This window comes from Rhinolophus sinicus, linkage group LG14 (genome assembly GCF_036562045.2).
Source record: "Rhinolophus sinicus isolate RSC01 linkage group LG14, ASM3656204v1, whole genome shotgun sequence".
In the NCBI taxonomy this organism is placed as follows: domain Eukaryota; kingdom Metazoa; phylum Chordata; class Mammalia; order Chiroptera; family Rhinolophidae; genus Rhinolophus; species Rhinolophus sinicus.
In genome coordinates this window covers 51,228,166-51,244,658 of record NC_133763.1, presented here as the reverse complement: position 1 = coordinate 51,244,658, position 16,493 = coordinate 51,228,166, and the positions used below count along the sequence as shown (strand labels likewise).

General features: G+C 51.6%; 3 protein-coding genes across 7 annotated transcripts; 1 reads left to right on the top strand and 2 right to left on the bottom strand.

Moving 5' to 3' along the window:
- Positions 1 to 552: 552 nt before the first annotated feature.
- MLLT11 (MLLT11 transcription factor 7 cofactor) lies at positions 553 to 5,907 on the bottom strand. 2 transcript variants are annotated; one of them, XM_019739947.2, is made up of 2 exons: positions 5,538 to 5,907; positions 553 to 1,801 (listed from the first exon to the last, which is right to left on the bottom strand). In XM_019739947.2, exon 2 carries the CDS (start codon positions 1,793 to 1,795, stop codon positions 1,526 to 1,528), a length of 270 nt encoding a protein of 89 aa, XP_019595506.2. In that variant the 5' UTR covers positions 1,796 to 1,801; positions 5,538 to 5,907; the 3' UTR covers positions 553 to 1,525. The 2 variants fall into 2 exon arrangements, with proteins under 2 accessions (XP_019595506.2, XP_019595507.2); XM_019739948.2 differs by having other exon boundaries at positions 553 to 1,797.
- An 82-nt stretch (positions 5,908 to 5,989) lies between these two features.
- CDC42SE1 (CDC42 small effector 1) lies at positions 5,990 to 13,834 on the top strand. Of its 4 annotated transcripts, none has more exons than XM_019739949.2 (5): positions 6,405 to 6,555; positions 9,589 to 9,881; positions 10,409 to 10,519; positions 11,218 to 11,306; positions 11,550 to 13,834. In XM_019739949.2, exons 2-4 carry the CDS (start codon positions 9,828 to 9,830, stop codon positions 11,290 to 11,292), a joined length of 240 nt encoding a protein of 79 aa, XP_019595508.1. In that variant the 5' UTR covers positions 6,405 to 6,555; positions 9,589 to 9,827; the 3' UTR covers positions 11,293 to 11,306; positions 11,550 to 13,834. The 4 variants fall into 4 exon arrangements, with proteins under 4 accessions (XP_074175066.1, XP_019595508.1, XP_019595510.1 ...); XM_019739951.2 differs by lacking the exon at positions 6,405 to 6,555 and adding an exon at positions 6,677 to 6,948; XM_019739952.2 differs by lacking the exon at positions 6,405 to 6,555 and adding an exon at positions 9,250 to 9,476.
- Positions 13,835 to 14,081: 247 nt separating this feature from the next.
- LG14H1orf56 (linkage group 14 C1orf56 homolog) lies at positions 14,082 to 16,447 on the bottom strand. Its single transcript, XM_019739972.2, has 2 exons — positions 15,174 to 16,447; positions 14,082 to 14,342 (listed from the first exon to the last, which is right to left on the bottom strand). Exons 1-2 carry the CDS (start codon positions 16,275 to 16,277, stop codon positions 14,322 to 14,324), a joined length of 1,125 nt encoding a protein of 374 aa, XP_019595531.2. The 5' UTR covers positions 16,278 to 16,447; the 3' UTR covers positions 14,082 to 14,321.
- Between the last annotated feature and the right edge of the window lie 46 nt (positions 16,448 to 16,493).

The window sequence follows — 16,493 nt, the reverse complement described above, 5'->3', positions numbered from 1 at the left end:
ATATCGTCCAAGTACTGTCTATATTAGTATTTACAGATTCCCTTTTTGAGTCAAAATCTTGTCTCGTTCCTGTTTACATCCTCTTAGATCCTGGCTCGGTACCTTTCATATATTAGGCACCCAAAAACTACTTGTGAATTAGTCCTTTTTAAATGAGGCCGAGATTTAAATAAGCAGACAGATAGCATATTTGGGTGAATTCATTTATCTTCTTAAGCACCTAGGCTGAGATAAGGAAGAGCATATTTAGTTCTACAGGTGCTTTTCTGAGGCACCTAGAATTACATTAAATACGTTGGTAGTCAGTGGGCAAGCAGAAGAGGGGTTGGTTGTAGCTTTCTCCCTAAATAATAATTTTAAGTTGATTTCACCCTTTTTTCTTGTCACCTACCTGTTCAACCCGAAGTTCATCATTTTAATGTAGAGTCTACTCAAATCATTCTTCCTCGAATTGAATATTAGATAAAACTGTATAAGCTAAATGTGAAAGCAAGGCTAATTTTTGAGATCGATACTGCTTTCCAGTGAAGAGAGGAAACTAGACTGCAGTCCTGGGATTGAATATCTTTATTAAAGAAATGAGTAAATGGCAGCACAAATCAGCAGCGATAATTTTGGAAGGAATGGGGACAAGGTGTAGGGTCAGAATGTGATTGTTCATTTCATGGTCAAGGTGGCTGACGGCCCATTGATCAATACCATACATCACAAACGCAGGAGAACAAGTCCGAAATACTAAGGCCCAAACCCTATGTTTAGAAACCGAATCAAAACCTTGCAAATTATCATAATAGCAAGACAGCATGTTAAGATTTGAAACGGAGTGATTTTCCTCAGCTAGAGTTTTCAACCCACATTTAGGGGCAAAGTTGTACAGTGCGTAGGCGTGAAGAAGAAACACCCTTTTGAGAAACCATAGCTATATCTGAAATGCTTCACTGCTTTCCCCTATTTTCATTTTCCATGATGGGAACACCCTTGCTTTATACCTTTACCCCCAATTTCTCTGCGAAAGAGTGTAATACTGAAGGAGCAGAAACAAAAATGCAAGACTCTTATCACCTCAGCCTTTTAGAAATCTGACTGTCTCATACCAGATAGTCTCAAATGAAAACTTACAAGCTATTCAACCCTTTAAGAAATATTTGTGTTTACTGTCCTGGAGTGGGAAACCAATCATTCCTTCCATTTTGCACTACTATACTCTCTGGTGCCCCCATCAGGCCTGTTTTCTGGACTTAATGTGGAGGGAGGGGGTGGAGGAAATCTCTGTGACCCAGTACTCCATTGCTTGAACCCTTTGTGGCTTGAGGGCTTTGGAGAGAGACTGATAAGGAAGATAAATAAATAAATAAATACATAATAAATAAATAAATAAATACAACACCATACGACTCTAGCAGATTCATCAGCACCTCAACACAATAGAGGAGAGAGAGCAAGATTAATAGGGGGAAAGGGTGGAAAGGAAGGGGCTTGAAAGGGAAGACAATGAGGGCAAGGTGGTGGGAGAGAAGTCTCGGGCTTAGATCAAGTCCAATTCGAAGGAATGGATGCTGGCAATAGGAGCTCTCCAGAAGTTGAAGGTGCTGTACTCAAGGAGGGCATCACCTTCAGGGTTTTTCTCCTCTGTTCCGGTTGCTTGCCCGGTCATTTTGCCAACGCTGCTGTCCTCGATCTTGTAGGTGGATGTATCTGACAGACCCAGGCTTTCCAGCTCCGACAGATCCAGTTCTGGAATGGGCATCCTCCAGAAAAGAAAGGAGCTGTACTGGCTACTCACAGGGTCCCTCATAACTTCCTAGAAAGAAACCATTTGTCAGTCCTCATGCTACAGCAGTATCTTTGTGGCCCAGGGCCTTTCCTTACTTAGAAACTTTCCATCTCTATTTGCCTCGTACATAATCCACGTTCCCTAGGACAAGCTTCAGGAACACTTTATTACCATGACCTAACTTCTCCCCAACTTGGAATGACTTCTTTACTGCCTACAGCTTCAGGGCTACCTTGAGTCTGGTTTTCAAGGTCTTCCAGAGTCTGGCCCCATTCTTCCTCGCAGTAGGACCTTCTCTGCTAGTTATGCTCATTCCTGTCTTAACTCTCTCCACTCTCCATCTGAAATCACTACCCAAGTTTCAAGACTCCACTGTCTGTAGAGGAATCTTTCCCCTCAACTCCTATTATTATTTGCAAATACATGACTTGTTCTTGCCTTAGCTTTAATAGGTCATGGGACCTCTGAAAAGGGTTTCCACTTCTATTTTCCTCCCTGCCTTCCAAACCCTACAATAAACTCTCCTCGTCCAGGACTTTCTTAAATTTACTTAGCTCCATCTACCCTATTTATTCCAGCATCTCCTCCAACACCCGGTAGAGTTTTACATGACTATCATGATGTTTGGGGTGACAGATCATTGTTAGTGTCTTGTACAAGGATAGTCTTACCTCCTTCAAGGGACTGACTTTCCCCAAGGGTAAAAACCAGTCTACTTTGTACTTTCTTCACAAGTACTGGGCTTTGCACACAAGAGACATTCAAGGCTGCTGATTCATTTTCCCTCACTGTTTGATACAATGAATACCTTGCCACTCCTGTCTAATAGTCCACAGATAAGCCTTAATAGCCTATCTATTTCTCTCTAGCCTACCTCTCCAGAACAAAACCCAGGTGCTACAAGAATTTGCCTATAACAGGTCCCTTTTCTCTGATCCCAGTGCTACAATCTACCTGATAGAGCAAATGGATTGGAAATTCCAGGTAAAAGTAAAGTTTAGGTTGGAAGGAGAAGGTCCTTTAACAGGAATTAAGACACTTTTCCATGCTTCAATGAGTACTTCTGTCACCTTTTCTGCTCACCCCACCCACCCTGATGTTATGACTATGATACACTCTGCTGCTTACTAGCCAAGGGAAGGAGCGAGAAGCATTAGGTGAAATGTTCCCAAAAGAGCAGAAAGAACATTCCACCGCCACCAAAAATAGAACCCCATTTCAAAAGGCTTCCTCCAGCACACTCCACTGGCTCTCACCAGGCCTTGAAACTCCTACTGGTGGCCTTAAACAGGTTCCAAAATGTCCCCATATAATGTGTCAGGCGAACATGATAACCACTACCTCACAGAAACTCTATAACCCCATATAAAAGTCTCCACTAAGGCAGAAAAAGAAAACCTTAATCTAGAACACGTTTATGTGTGAGGACAGCGGCTTTAGCAGTGGCGAGTAGATAGACTGGAATGTTTTTCATATTGAAAGTGAGTTCTGAGTTGCTCTTTGTCTTCTTAGGTTCAAGCTCCAAAATAAACCCTGGGAACCGAGCATTACTCAGCCGAGAAGCTGCTTGGAAGGAGTGCGATGCGGGGACTGGAACAGGGTGGGAGCCTGTTGGGAAGGTGAGGTCATCGTCCTATGATACTCAGCTCTGATCATCTCCACAGTAATTTGCAGAGGGACATGCACAGAAAGAAAGCTACAAAAAAATGGCTGAACCTATCAACCAACCAACCCCAGCTTAGGCCGGGGACTACCGAGATCCTAAGAAGCAAACCTCAGGAGTCGATAATGTTACTGACTTCTGTCCAAAGGCATTTTTAAATAATATTACCAGTGATTTGCCTACCTACCTGGCTTCTTTTATATCCCTTCCCTTTCCAGAGTGAGCTGAGTATAAGCTGGGCAAAAAATAGGCTCTTTAAAAAGTAGAATCATAAGGGGGAAGTAATCATAGACCTTTAAAACTAGAAAACACCTTGGAAATTCTAGTGACTTGTGAAACCTTCCCGTCAGTTTGGATAGAACCCAGGTCTCAAAACTCCCAGCCTGATTGTTTTTTTTTTTTATGTGTTGTACACAGATAGTTGCCTAATGTTTTATATAATCCAATACCAATATTCTCAAAACTTTCCAGAATTCTTAGTTCCTGAAGAACAGATATCCAGTGGGTTAGGTGCTAATTGTTCCTGTGATTCTGATCTGAATGGGGAAAATGCAAAAGGCAGCAGAGAGCAAGCCAGAATCTAAAACAGGGATAAAGCTCTTTGACAAGCGGACTCCTTTTCTTAGTCAGCCCACGTGTCCAACCTGCCCAGACAATCGGAGTGTCTGGCAGAGCTTCTCTTGCAATTAGAAAAGCTAAGGGAAATTTCACGAAATACGAACTTAAAAGGCCTAAACTCTCTAGCTGTCCCAGAGACACGTACAGAGAGGAGTAAATGCATTCTAGAAAGACACTCATACAGCATTTGTGGCATTTAAAATCAAGTGAAGAACATTGCCTACACAGGAAATTGGAGCTAAAATACCCTTTACATTAGTAATGAAATTCTTAAAATAGTATGAATTTAATTCCCAAGTATCCAAATTTTGCAAGAGGTCTCTTTTCAGCTAGCTTTCTCTTCCCCTCCCCAATATTCTCCACCCATACCTCATCTATCTTTACCTCTTTCATTTACTTATCTTAAAGGGCTTGGACAGTGTCTTGTGCCACAATGTACGCCGAATAACTACTTCCCGTTAGCCTTCATTTTAAATCACCCAGATATTTTAGGCAATTTCTAAATATCACTGTCTATTCTTAGTGATACATGATTAGCAAATATGTAGTATAAAAAGACACACTCTCTCTGAGCCCCACGGACACGCCCAAATACCCTTTGTCCAGACCCTCCGTGGGAACCCAGGGCCTACCCAGCCAGGCCTTGCTGTGTCACGCTGCCACCACGGTAGGGGGAGGACCAGGGCTACTGATGGGAAGCAATGGAAGCTCTCTGGCTTCCTATATATGTGCCTCATTCGGGGTCGGATTTTCTTATTAGCCATGTCCTTCCCCCACCTATTGCCCTGAGCTGCAAATAAGCGTTCCTTTTCCAGAATCTGCCCCCATACCTAGCTCTGGGGGGCTGTACTGATGATTTCAATATGGTATCAGGCAGTTCTCCAATACAGGCGCCCCCCCATCTTCCTACCTCAAGCTGCCTTTCTTTGGAGCAAAGGTTTGAGATGGGGAGACTGTTAAAGAAAGGTGAGGATTCATCTCAATATTATCTCCGTATACCTCCCCCGGAACTTTTCTAGGAGTGAGGGTAGACACAGCAATAGAACACTATAGAAAGAAATTGGAAATACAAGGAAGTAGAAGCCACAGCGATACAGTAGGACTAGAGATTCATCAAAAAAACTGGTAGGGACAAATTACAGCTTGAAGAGGAAGATGCAGATAACTGTCCTGAAGATAATAAAATACACAGGACAGTGTCACGAGGCAAACAGATGCTTGAAATAAGGAGATAAATACAGAGAAACGATAACTACATGTAAATTGTTAAAAATTAATGCCTGTGTACAGCATTATCATGGATGGAGATCTGAGCGAAGAGATGTGAAACGGTGACCAAATAACTCCCCATTGTTCATCGTCGCGCCATCTCTCCCGGTGAACTGTCCCCCAACCTCATCCTTATTTGGGGTCTTCAACCTAACCAGAAGCAGCTGCTCTTCTGTCTTTGCAGTCCCTGCCCCCCAATCCAGTTTAGTTTACCTGTTATCAATGAATTACTAGCGTGTTCCAAAGATGGAGGGAGGATGGCGGGGCTCCGGTGCCTGCTCGGGGCTGGAGACAGAGACAGCCGTGGGGGCTTCGCCGGCTTTGTCTTCTCGCTCCCTCTCCCTCTCCCTCCCTTCAGTGAGTGAGTCGGTCGGCTGTCTCCCCCTGCAATGCAGCCCCTCCTAAGTCGGGCGGAAGGACTCCCCGCCCCTCCCTGCCTGACTCGGCTAATTCAAACGACAGGTTCCAGAACCCTTTGGGGAGGGAGACAGGCGTGAGGCATCTCAGTTGGCTTATTGGTCTACACAGTGATTGCCCGGCTCTTCAGGCTGACGAGGCGGGGGTGCAATGAGCGAGCAGTCAATTGTCCTCGGATTTTCGGTTTAGGGGTTAAAACCCTTAACTCTAGGCAACAATGGAGAGAGGATACCCCTTTAGTCCCCAATTTAAGGATTTCAGTTACGAAGCGTTTTTGAGAATCAGGAAAATTCTGCCTCCTTTCCTCCAGTCCCTACTCCTCCCAACTCGCCTCCCCAATAAACGGAGCCCTGTTCCATTTGGGGTAGAACACAGAAGATTGGGGGGATGCTTCTGAGAATCTCGGAATTGGGTTGGGGGGATCTAGGGGCTCCGCTTCGTTTTGCCTCGCGCGCAAAGGGCACGTGCGATTCCGGGGGACCCAGCCTGGATGCCCGGCCTCCTCCAGGGGTCCGCATGCCGCGCTTCGCTCAGCAGGGCTGCGGCCCTCGGGGGCTTCCCAGGCGGCCTCCCACGGCGCTCCGGCTGCAGCGCCTCTTCAGTCCGGGGGGGAGCTGTGCGCCCGGCTCCCAGCCGGACGGGTTTCGTAATCGCGTCGCCGCCGTTTCCGCCCTCCGCCAGCCCCACCTCTGCCGGCCCGCCCTCGGCTCCCCCACCGCGCCGAGGAGCGAGCCCGGGAACCCCACACTGGCGGGCACGAAGCGGGAGCCCCCCACCAGCTGCAGCCGGGCGCCTCGATGTGGGAGCAGAGCAGGTGAGACCGTGGGGTTGGTCCCCCGCCCGTGAGCCCCGCCTGCCCTACCGGGCGGCGCCGCACCGGATACTGGGGGTGGGGGAGGAGGGTGTCCCTGGCTGTGGACGAGCTGGGTCTGTGGGAAAAGGGGTGCGCTCCCTGAGTAACCGTCCCCATCCACGATCGCGCGGCGCGCAGGCCGAGGCCGCAGAGGAGTAAAGGGAAAGAGGGAGCTGGGCTGTTGGGGGAGGTGGCAGGGGCAAGGTCTCCGAGACTCGCTGACCTCGGTGATGGCGTGGGCCAGACAAAGTGAAGCCGCACTGGGTCCTGGAAGGTCTAAATCAGACCGAGGCAACCACGGGCGACAGTGACCGGGCCGGAGGGATTCGCAGAGAAGCCCCAGCCCTAGTTCAGGTTGGGAAGAGCCGAGGGTTCCTGGGTAGAGTTGGGGAGGGGGCAGAAATGGAGTCTCTGTGACGGGCAGCTTGGGGCCTACCTCTGTTTCCTCTTAAGGCCCCATAAGACCTCACCTGGGGAAGGACGTGGTTGGTGCTGGGGCACAAGCCTGTCACTTGCCTGCAAAGTGGGGCCCATCCCTACTTCTCTAGAACCCCTCAGCAGGGCCCCGTGTCTGGAGGTCTCCACAGGCCACCAGCTGCAGCCCTGGGCTTATAGCCAGAATTGCCCACTCCATTCTCTTAAGTCTCTTTCTCTTTCTCTTTCTCTCCAGCTGCTTCTTGTGAAGGCTTGTCAGGCAGCGGGTTGGAGGCCTTGGGGCTGGAGGCAGCAGGGACCGGGAAAACCGGTTTGGGGCTAGAATAGGACCGGGGAACTACCTCTGTACATCCTTCCCCCCTGGAACCTTTCTCCCATCCCTTCTGCTTGCTCCCCAGTGGTTTTGAAGCCCTTACGCCCCAGTGTGACCTTGGTGTCTTTCCCAGCTCCGATTCACCCTGCCTATTTGGATGTCAGGCCCAGATGTGGGCCTGTCAGGATACGGCCTTACATGATCTAATCCTGATCCCACCTGCTGGTTTACCAGCTCCTGCTCCTTGTATGGGATGGAAATAGTGGGCTCAGTACCGCTTCCTGGGCTTAACAGCTCAGGATTTCATTTTTCTTCAACCCACTCTTTAGATATTTTAAAGAAGGGGAGTGACAGCCAGACACTCTTACTTCCTTTCCTGGCCTTGTTCCCCCACCCCCGGTCACCCTGCCCAGTTTTCTCCACGTTCTGACCCCACCCCCAAGTTTTAGAGACCCCTGTGTCCTGTGTCCTGGAGAATGGAATTTCCTGGTCACTTCTCATCATCATTGGTCATTTCGTGCCAAGTCCCCCACACACACTTTCCCTCCACCCATTTCTGGCCAGGTCCCTGGAAAAGGAACAGAAACGTCCTTGTTCCCTCCACTGCCCCTTTCCCTCTCTCTCCTCCCCCCCTTTTCTCTCCTCCTCCCCCTTTTCTCTCCTCTCCCCTCCCACCATCCACTTCTGTCCACTCAGCTTTGAGCAGGGGGGTATTGGGGAGAGTCCAGTCTCAGTACAGCCTGTCTAGTGGTGTTGGGGGTTTCCTCTGATTCTCCATTGTTTTCTTCACCCGCACCCCTGTCTCCAACCCTGACCACCCGCCACCATCACAACAAACACTGTGACTGACTTCCCCATTGACCACAGCTCCCCTCTCTGTCCCACTGCGCTGTGACTTCCGGCCCGTCTCTACTCCTCCCCTCCAGTGGTGGGAAGGGAACTAAGAGGAAGCCCAGACTCCTGGGTCCTTCCCTTCCCTAGAAGCTGCCTCTCAGGGTTTGTGTGATCTCATCTCAAGGCTGTTAAAAAAAAACACCCTCTGTTCTTAGATCAGTCTAGGGTGCCAGAGCCCCAGGCTTCCAGGTCTGGAGGGAGGGGAGGTTCGTATTCACACTCTAGTGTAATATTCATGAAACTGCCCCGTTTGGAAACTTGGACGTTGCCAGTGATAGGACCCGTTGCCTGTGATAGGTCGGGGAGATGCGGCTAGAGAAGGCCAGGTGTGCCCTACCCTGGCTCGCAGGATGAACGTTCTTCCTTGGACACTAATGCTTTTGGAAAGTGTGTGGTTGGCTGATGACGCTTGGGGGTGGAAGTGGTGAGTGGGGAGGAGAGAACAGGTCATAGCGTGAGGGGTGAGGGAGGCAAGCGAGCAGGCAGGCCCAGGCCCTATGAGCAGCGTGGCACGATAGGACATGTGAAGAGGGTGGGGAGGCTGGAAAAAGATTTCTCATGGGACAGCAGATACCTGGCACAGGTACCTGCAGCCTGGCACAGGTGATCCATGAAAGGCACACATGGGGCTTTGGCCCTGCCACGTGTGTGCAAACAGGTGCACACGCAGGCATGCAGTGATACAGGACACAGAAATGGAGTGTGCACAGCCTTCAGGAAGGATCTCAAGGTCAAGTAATAAAGGAACTGCTAAATGTCTTTTGGGAGGGGCTGGATCTTAGCTGAGGGAAATGAGGAGGGACAAGGTCAGGGAACACAGAGGGAAGACATTCCTCACTGCTGAAAGTCTTTCTTGGGGTCCAAGCTGCTACATTCGTCACCTAGAACCTAGTAGTCAAGGTCTTGAAGAAAATCTAGGTGTTCAGAGTCAGGTAAGAAAAAAGGGAGGGACGGGGTGGAGGCCTTGTTTGTGAGAACAGAAAACCAAAACCACCATTTCCTCTTCAAAGTCACTTGCGTGCCCCTCCCCTTCTGCCCTAAACCCAGGGAGAAGGGAGGTGGCACCGGTAGCACCCCCAGATTTTGCTCCTTTCTGCCACTGCCCTTTGGTCCCTGCCCATCCTGTCACCCTAAAGGCTTCCAGCCCCCTTCCTCTCCCTTGGTACCAGCAGCTACGGCTCCTTAACCCCTCGGTGTCCTTTTTTCTGAGCCTCCAATTGTGAAGTTCTTCTGTGAGGAGGTTAGTGTTGGGGACAGGACCAGGCCCTGGACAGGAACATGGGCTCAGCGGGAGGCTTCTCGGGGACGGAGGGGTTTCTCGCTAACCTGTCCTCTGCTTTCTGCTCATCTAGGGTTCCACGTCTGAGGAAGACATAGCCTTGTACCCGCCTGCCCCCTGGCCCTGGTCTGAGACACTGCCCTTCACTGCTCAGCTAAGGGTGCCGAGGACTCTCCTTTCTCTGGCCCGTGCCGCCGCGTGCCCAGGGTGTTGGTAACACCTGAAGGGAGTGCGCCGTGGACGGTCAGGGCGCCAGAGCAGGAGCCCTCTGGGGCCTCGGGCAGGGGAGTGAAACTGGAACCGTCGGGGAACATGAGTGAATTTTGGCACAAACTGGGCTGCTGTGTGGTAGAGAAACCCCAGCCGGTGAGTCTCCCCACCCCCACCCCACACACACAGAAACCGGGGACCATATTCGGGAGGCAGACGCACCATCTGGGATCTGCCTCCTCCCAGGCACCCTTCTTGCCTCTCTGTCAGGCTGTGGCCTAACAGGTGTGCGTTGGAATAACGGGGACGGGTGGGAGGCGTGAATAGTCCTGGCTGGCACTTCCTGTTCCTGTCCGTTCTGAGTTGGCCAGGGGTTGTAGGTGGAGCTTAACACCTGTCAGTTTCCCCCATTGTTTCCTCATCAGCCAGAGGTGACTCTGACATGTCCTTTCTTTGTCCAGTGTTCACTCTGCAGGCTCCTGCCCCTCCCACCCTGCCTGTGTCCTCTGGTTTAGGCTGTTCCGGCCTTGCCTTTCACACCCTCGTGATTTCCCTCTTATGATGCCATATCCCCTTTCCCTCCAGGCTCTTAGCTCTTCCCTTAGTGGTTTGCAAGACTTTTCCCTCCCAAGGGGACTGGAGGAGGGCGTTTCAGACATAACTCCCCCATTTTCTCGAAACAGAAGAAGAAGAGGCGACGGATCGACCGGACCATGATTGGGGAACCGATGAATTTTGTCCACCTGACTCACATTGGCTCTGGGGAGATGGGGGCTGGAGACGGACTTGCCATGGTAACAAGGGAAGGGGGACAGGTTGATAGGGGGTTGTGGCCTAGAACTGTTCCCCTTTTTGAAAGTTCAGGGAGAGGACATAACAAAATACTCGATGGGGAAGTAAGAAGCTAGGTTTCTAGTCTTGGTCACCAGCTGCATCAACCCGAGACCTGGCATTTCAGGCCTCTGGCCTAGGCCCCCCATCTTTACAGTTGGCAGATTGTTCTTCATTGGGATGGGGGATATGTGCCTTTAAAAGTTACATGGGCGCTTTTTCCAAACTCCATACCCCTTCCTTCTGTTCACTAAGAACTGCTGTCTCAGTGCCACAGTAAATCATGTTGTGCTTGGGGATGTGGGGGCAGGGGAAGGCCGAGCGCCTCGGTCCTAATATGTGTATCTGTTCTCAAAGGGCGGGCAGTGGGCCTGGAGCTAGTGCAGGAATCCTCTCACCAATTGTGAAACTTCGATAAATAGGAGGGCCCTTTGTGAGAGGAACTTATTCATAAAAGGCGCATTTTATGTCTCCCTCACGAAGGTCAGTGTGGAGGGAGGCAGTGAGACCTCCCTTGGAGGAATGGTGGTGAATTTTCACCTTTTTGGATGATTTTACTGTCAAGGAGATGGGGTCAGCCTCTCCCGGGGAGGACCCAGGGGCGACCTCCTACTGTGCGACATGAAGACTGATGGAGGGTTTCACGTGCGCTTTTTCACAGACAGGCGCGGTGCAGGAGCAGATGAGATCCAAGGGAAACCGAGACAGGCCATGGAGCAATTCCCGGGGCTTGTAGCTCCAACAGGAATGGTGAGTGATTAGAGAAACCCACCCAGCGCCCGCTGGTGCCTCAGCTCCTCCGCGAGAATGGGAAGCGACGGGGGCAGAGTCAGGAACATACTCGTGGGATCCAGGAAGGCAGAGGGACAGGGGTGAGCAGACAGATGGAAATGGAGACAAGAGAACGCTGTGGAAGTGGAGTCTGCGCGAGGCTGCGCCTTTCTCCCTAAGGCATTGGGTTCTTGGAGGCTAATCTTCCTTTTTTTAAATCAGGTTCTGCTGTCTGAAGCCTCCCTCTGTGCAGCCCAGAAGAGATGCTGCCCCCTCCAGATCCCTCCTAGAACCAGTGCCCCCAGGGCCCCCTTTCCCCGCTCTGCCTCATAGTGCCTCGGAAGGCTTGGGGGCTGGCCTCCCTCCACTCCCTCTGGCTGCAGCCCCTCCTGGAGATGGGGTCGAAGCAGCAGGACTGACCAAGTGACTACTCGTTGGCCAGAGGAGCGCAGCTGAAGCCCTGGACGCGCTCAGATCTGAAGTGGGAGTTTCTGGGAACCTGGAAAGAGTTCCCTTCTCCTGAATGATGGTCTACGGGCCACCTGTTTTTAAACTCTGAACCTGGAGCTCCTTAAGTCGCAGGTGGGTGAGGTTACCAGAGCTGAAGCTGGCTTTGCCGAGCAGCTCCTACCTCCCTGCCCTCGCCTCCTCCTTCTCGCGATGAACTGACGCAGATGTCAGGCAGGGGCTGGGAGGGTGACCACTGCCTGGGCTACTCTCTCTCCGTCTCAGACCTTAAGCTCACCGCTCGTCAGTACCTCTCTGCCAGAGCCAGCGTCTTTCTCTAGTTAGGCCCCTGTCCCTGTTTCTGTAGCATTGCTAGCTCCTCAGCACCTTTCCCTCTTTTTTAAATTAATTAAAGATTTAATTTAAGATGAGTTCTCTTAATTACCCCCATCCTGCTACTACCTCTGTCCTTACCCCATTCCTGTTAGGAGCCTTGTTTCCCACTGAATGAGAGTTATGGTAAGGGGTGGCTCTTACCCTGGTGACGTTCCACTTAAGCCTTGGGGACCTGGCCTGCCCTCTGCCGACCTCCCTGCTGGCCCAGGTGAGAGGAGGAAGAGGGATCTGGAGAGAAATGCCACAAAACTAGGAGTTATGTCTCAGGGTGGACTTCTGGACCCTTGAGGAGGGGAGGTGGGGAGATAAATGTGTTCAGAAGAACTCATCTGTGAGTTGAGGGAGCTTAAGATCCTCACAGCCTGGGAGCAGGGAGACCCATAGAGGAAGGTTTCTCAACCTGGACACTGGACATCTCGGGCTGGATAATTCTTCGTCGGGGGGCACTATCTTGTGCATTACAGGATGTTTAGCAGCATCCCTGGCCGACCCTAGTTATGACAACCGACGTACCCCCAGATGTTGCCAAGTGTCTCTTAGGGAGCAGAATCACCACCCCCCATCCCCCCACCCCCCGCCCTGTTGATAGCCACTGCTCTCAAGATATTTTTCCCGTAAGTGATTTCCACCCCCACCCTCCCCCACCCCATGATTCACCCTAAGCCTGAGCTTTGATGAGCTTGGCCCCCATGTAAAGTAGGCTTAGCGGGGCTGCACAGTCGCCAAACAGCCCTACTCAGTCTGGGGCTTGTGCTTGTGTGGGTTGTCTCTGTGCTTCTCTGTTCTTGCTCTCAGGACGAGGGGGGCCTCCAATGGAGGCATGAATGGGGTATGGTGGGCTTGGGGGGTGGAAAGCAGTAGAGCTGCAGACAACCCACTTCCCCTCCCCAGCTTTAAGCCCTATGCCTGTGCCCTTGTCCTGGAACCAGACACAGGTAAGACTCAGGGAATTTTGTCTGAAGACCAGGTCCCACTCCCCGCCCAGCTAATGAGTCTGCTGTAGGTGGGAACGTAATGGAGGAGCAGGGTCTTCAGGCACTTCGTTTTCTCAGGTGTTTTTTGTTCTGGTCCCTTCCTTGCGGGGAGATGAGGAAGGCAGAACAGGGCAGATGAGCTCCTGCCTGCTTTCTCATTAGCTCCGTAACAGGAAGCGTCCTGTTTGACGGTGGTGGGGGGGTGTCAGGAGCGTGGGAACTAGGATCCACTCTGCTGATTGCACCATCCCTCCCGTCTGCCCCCAGCTACAGTGACTAAAGTGTCATTTTTCCAAGTTCAGTGTATTTCCTGAAGTTTTTCAGGGTCAGATTGGTCCTGGAGACACATTCACAATTTATGTTCCAGTCTAGCTAGTTGCTCTGGAAGTAGCTCGATAGCTCGAGGGTTGTACTAGATCTGAAAGGTTGACAGGATAGGGTAGAAAGATGGGGACCCCTGGAGTTGCTGGTCACTCTGATCTTCATTCAGCCTTATTCTAATGCCTATTTGGACACAATCTTTTCTTTGGTGCTCTCTCACCTTTCGCTACCTTCTCTAATGTGCATGCTGCCATCACTTTAACAATATTTAGAGTGATGGGAATGGGTTTGAGAGTCATAATTTATATTAAAAAAATTTGTTGGACTTTTAAATACATTTTTCAAATAAAAAAAAGTGTAAGCAAAATAGTCTCAGACTAATCACTACAGGTGTGTGTTGGGTAACGCCTAGAAAGTGGCTGACGTGGGGTTGTGTACCTTTCCGAGGAGAGAAGGCTACGTATTGTGAAGGCAATGAGACCACTATCGTCCAAGGGGCCCACGTCCTTGCTCCTCCTGTTCCCTTCTCTGGGTATTCACCTGAGATTTTCCAAGTCTCTAAAGAAACACTTGTTTAAAAACAACTTTGGCAATGAGCAAGGTGAACAATATCAACATTTTATCTGAGGGATGGGGGAAGGGCCCAAGCCACACGCTGCTAGCTTCACAGTTCAGTTTTAGGGTCCACGAGACTGGCGGTCTCTCCTTCCACAGATACCTCTGTAAAAAGACACGAGACCAAACAATGTTTTTTCTAGTTTTGTTTTTCTGTACTAAAAATATCCGGGGGGTGCTGGGATTGAAAAGGGAGGAGAGATTGAGATGCCGACACCTCCTCTTGTAGGTCAAATGGCCATTACCTCTGGTTTCTGTCTATCTGGGTAAGAAAGAAAATAGAGAAAAGGGGAAATGTAACAAATCTATTTCTTTTCCCTTCCTTACTTCATGTCCCTCTCCCCACAAACCCTCCTTCCCTCAACACTACTGTGTTTATGCTTCTCTAACATAGTGAATGCCATTGGACACGTAAGGAGAAAGACAACAGAAACCGGCAAAATGACCAAGTGGACATTTTGTCCCTCACCTCTCCCCAAAGGTCCTATCATCCTATCCATTGAGAATATTTTACCAGGTCAGTCGAGCCTTGGGTGGCTCAACTGTGCTTCCTTGAGAATTCTTTGGGACCGTGGTTGAGTCGGCACTAGGGTCAAACCAACCTGGTTTAAGGCCTGCTGTGATTGCCACTTATCAACTTTACAAACCCCCATTTCTTCATCTGTAAAGTGGGGATACTAATACCTCATGGGGGGTTGGAGGGCTGATCCAGGGAAAGTGCACATAGCAAGACCTCAGACACTGGCTGTAATTACTATTAAACTGCACAGAGAAGCTGAAAACTTAATTATCTTCCACCTCCATTAATTATCTGCTCATCAGGAATTCTTTACATATCTGCAATCTTAACAGCTTGGTCAGTCATCACCTAATGACCCACTATGCATGTTACCTAATAACCAACCAGCAGTTCAAGGAATAACCAGTGGAATCGTGGCCAACAGGATGGACAGACCAATGCACATTACGAATCAATAACTAGACATACAAGCAGCAGTTGACACAAGCACAGTGGCTGCTGAGCAACAGGCTTTGCCTATCAGGGCTGTTCAGATCCATCAACAAAGATCCCCGCTCATCGCCAAACACTTACTGGTTGCATCTCTGCGAACACTGAAGAGAGGCTGTTCCAAATATCCTCCAGCCCTATCCTGACCCGCCTCCAGAAAGCAAGGGCGGGGCTGGGGCTGAACAAGTGCATGGGCGTGGGTCTGAGTCTGCTGCTGAGGGGAGGCATGGGGCTGGTGGTGGCGCTGGTGGTGCTGGTGGTGCTGGGCTGGGTGGTGCAGCTGGCATCAGAACAGGGGCTTGAATCCAGGGGGCATTCCTCACGATGCCGGTCGCAGGAACATTGACGATAGGTGCAAGGCCGGTGCTCCGTGCGCAATTGGCTCAGCGCCCCAACTCGGAGACGCCCCGAAAGGCCCTGCAGCTTGCCTGCGCGGGTCCGGCTCATGGTGCCTGACTTGCAGTGGCAGTGCCATGGGCCCCAGGGCATTAGCATCACCCGAAGGTCCTCCGGAGGTGGCATGGCTGTGGGCGAGGGACGTGAGGAGCGGTGTGGGGTGGCACCTGCTGTTGTCCATTGGCTGAGGCTCGTGTCGGAGAGCGCCAGGTCCTCAGTGGACCTCCAGCTGGAGCGCGGCAGGCTTGTGGAGAGCCTGTATTCCGGCTCCTGGACATTCGCGGGGAACCTTGAGCTGGGCCCCACCGCTGTACTGGGAACGGAACTGGGAACCGTACTGGGAACCTCCGAGCTGGTGCTACTCTTATCGACGTGAATCACAACCCCCTCCTCCAAAGTCCCATCCTCATGCTCCCACGACCGCGACCCATTGACGCCCGTGGACACCGTCGAGGCCAAGAGCTCCGCAGCTGCTGGGCCTGCCAGGCGGTCGGCAGTGGCCACGACATCGTCCTCGTCCTGCATCATTACCCTCCTCTTCGGGGAGGCAGCCGTCAGCGCGGTGGACGGGTAGTTGCGGGTCATTGGGCCCTGGAAGCGGAAACTGACCGGCCGAGTCCCGGTCGTCCCGGTCGTCCCGGCCGTCCCGGTCGTCCCGGCCGTCCCGGTCGTCCCGGCCGTCCCAGCCGTCCCGGCCGTCCCCGCCGAAGTCAGTTCTTGGGCCCCCGCCGCCGCCCGGGACCCCAGACTCAGCAGCAGGGCCCAGAGCAGCGCGTCGGCGGCGGGGACCATGGGGCTGGACGGTGTGGGGCTGGGAGGGAGCCCAGAGATCGAGGCCGGGCCTCCTACCTTCTCTCCCTCCCGTCTGCTCTTGACCCACCGGGTCGTTAGAACTGAGGCCCAGGGGGGAGGGGGCTCTGATGCGCGCGCCACGCCCCCACCCCCGCCCCCAGGCCCTCCGCCCGTGGCTCCCGCAGCCCCAGTGGCTCCGCTGAAAATCCTGGGAAC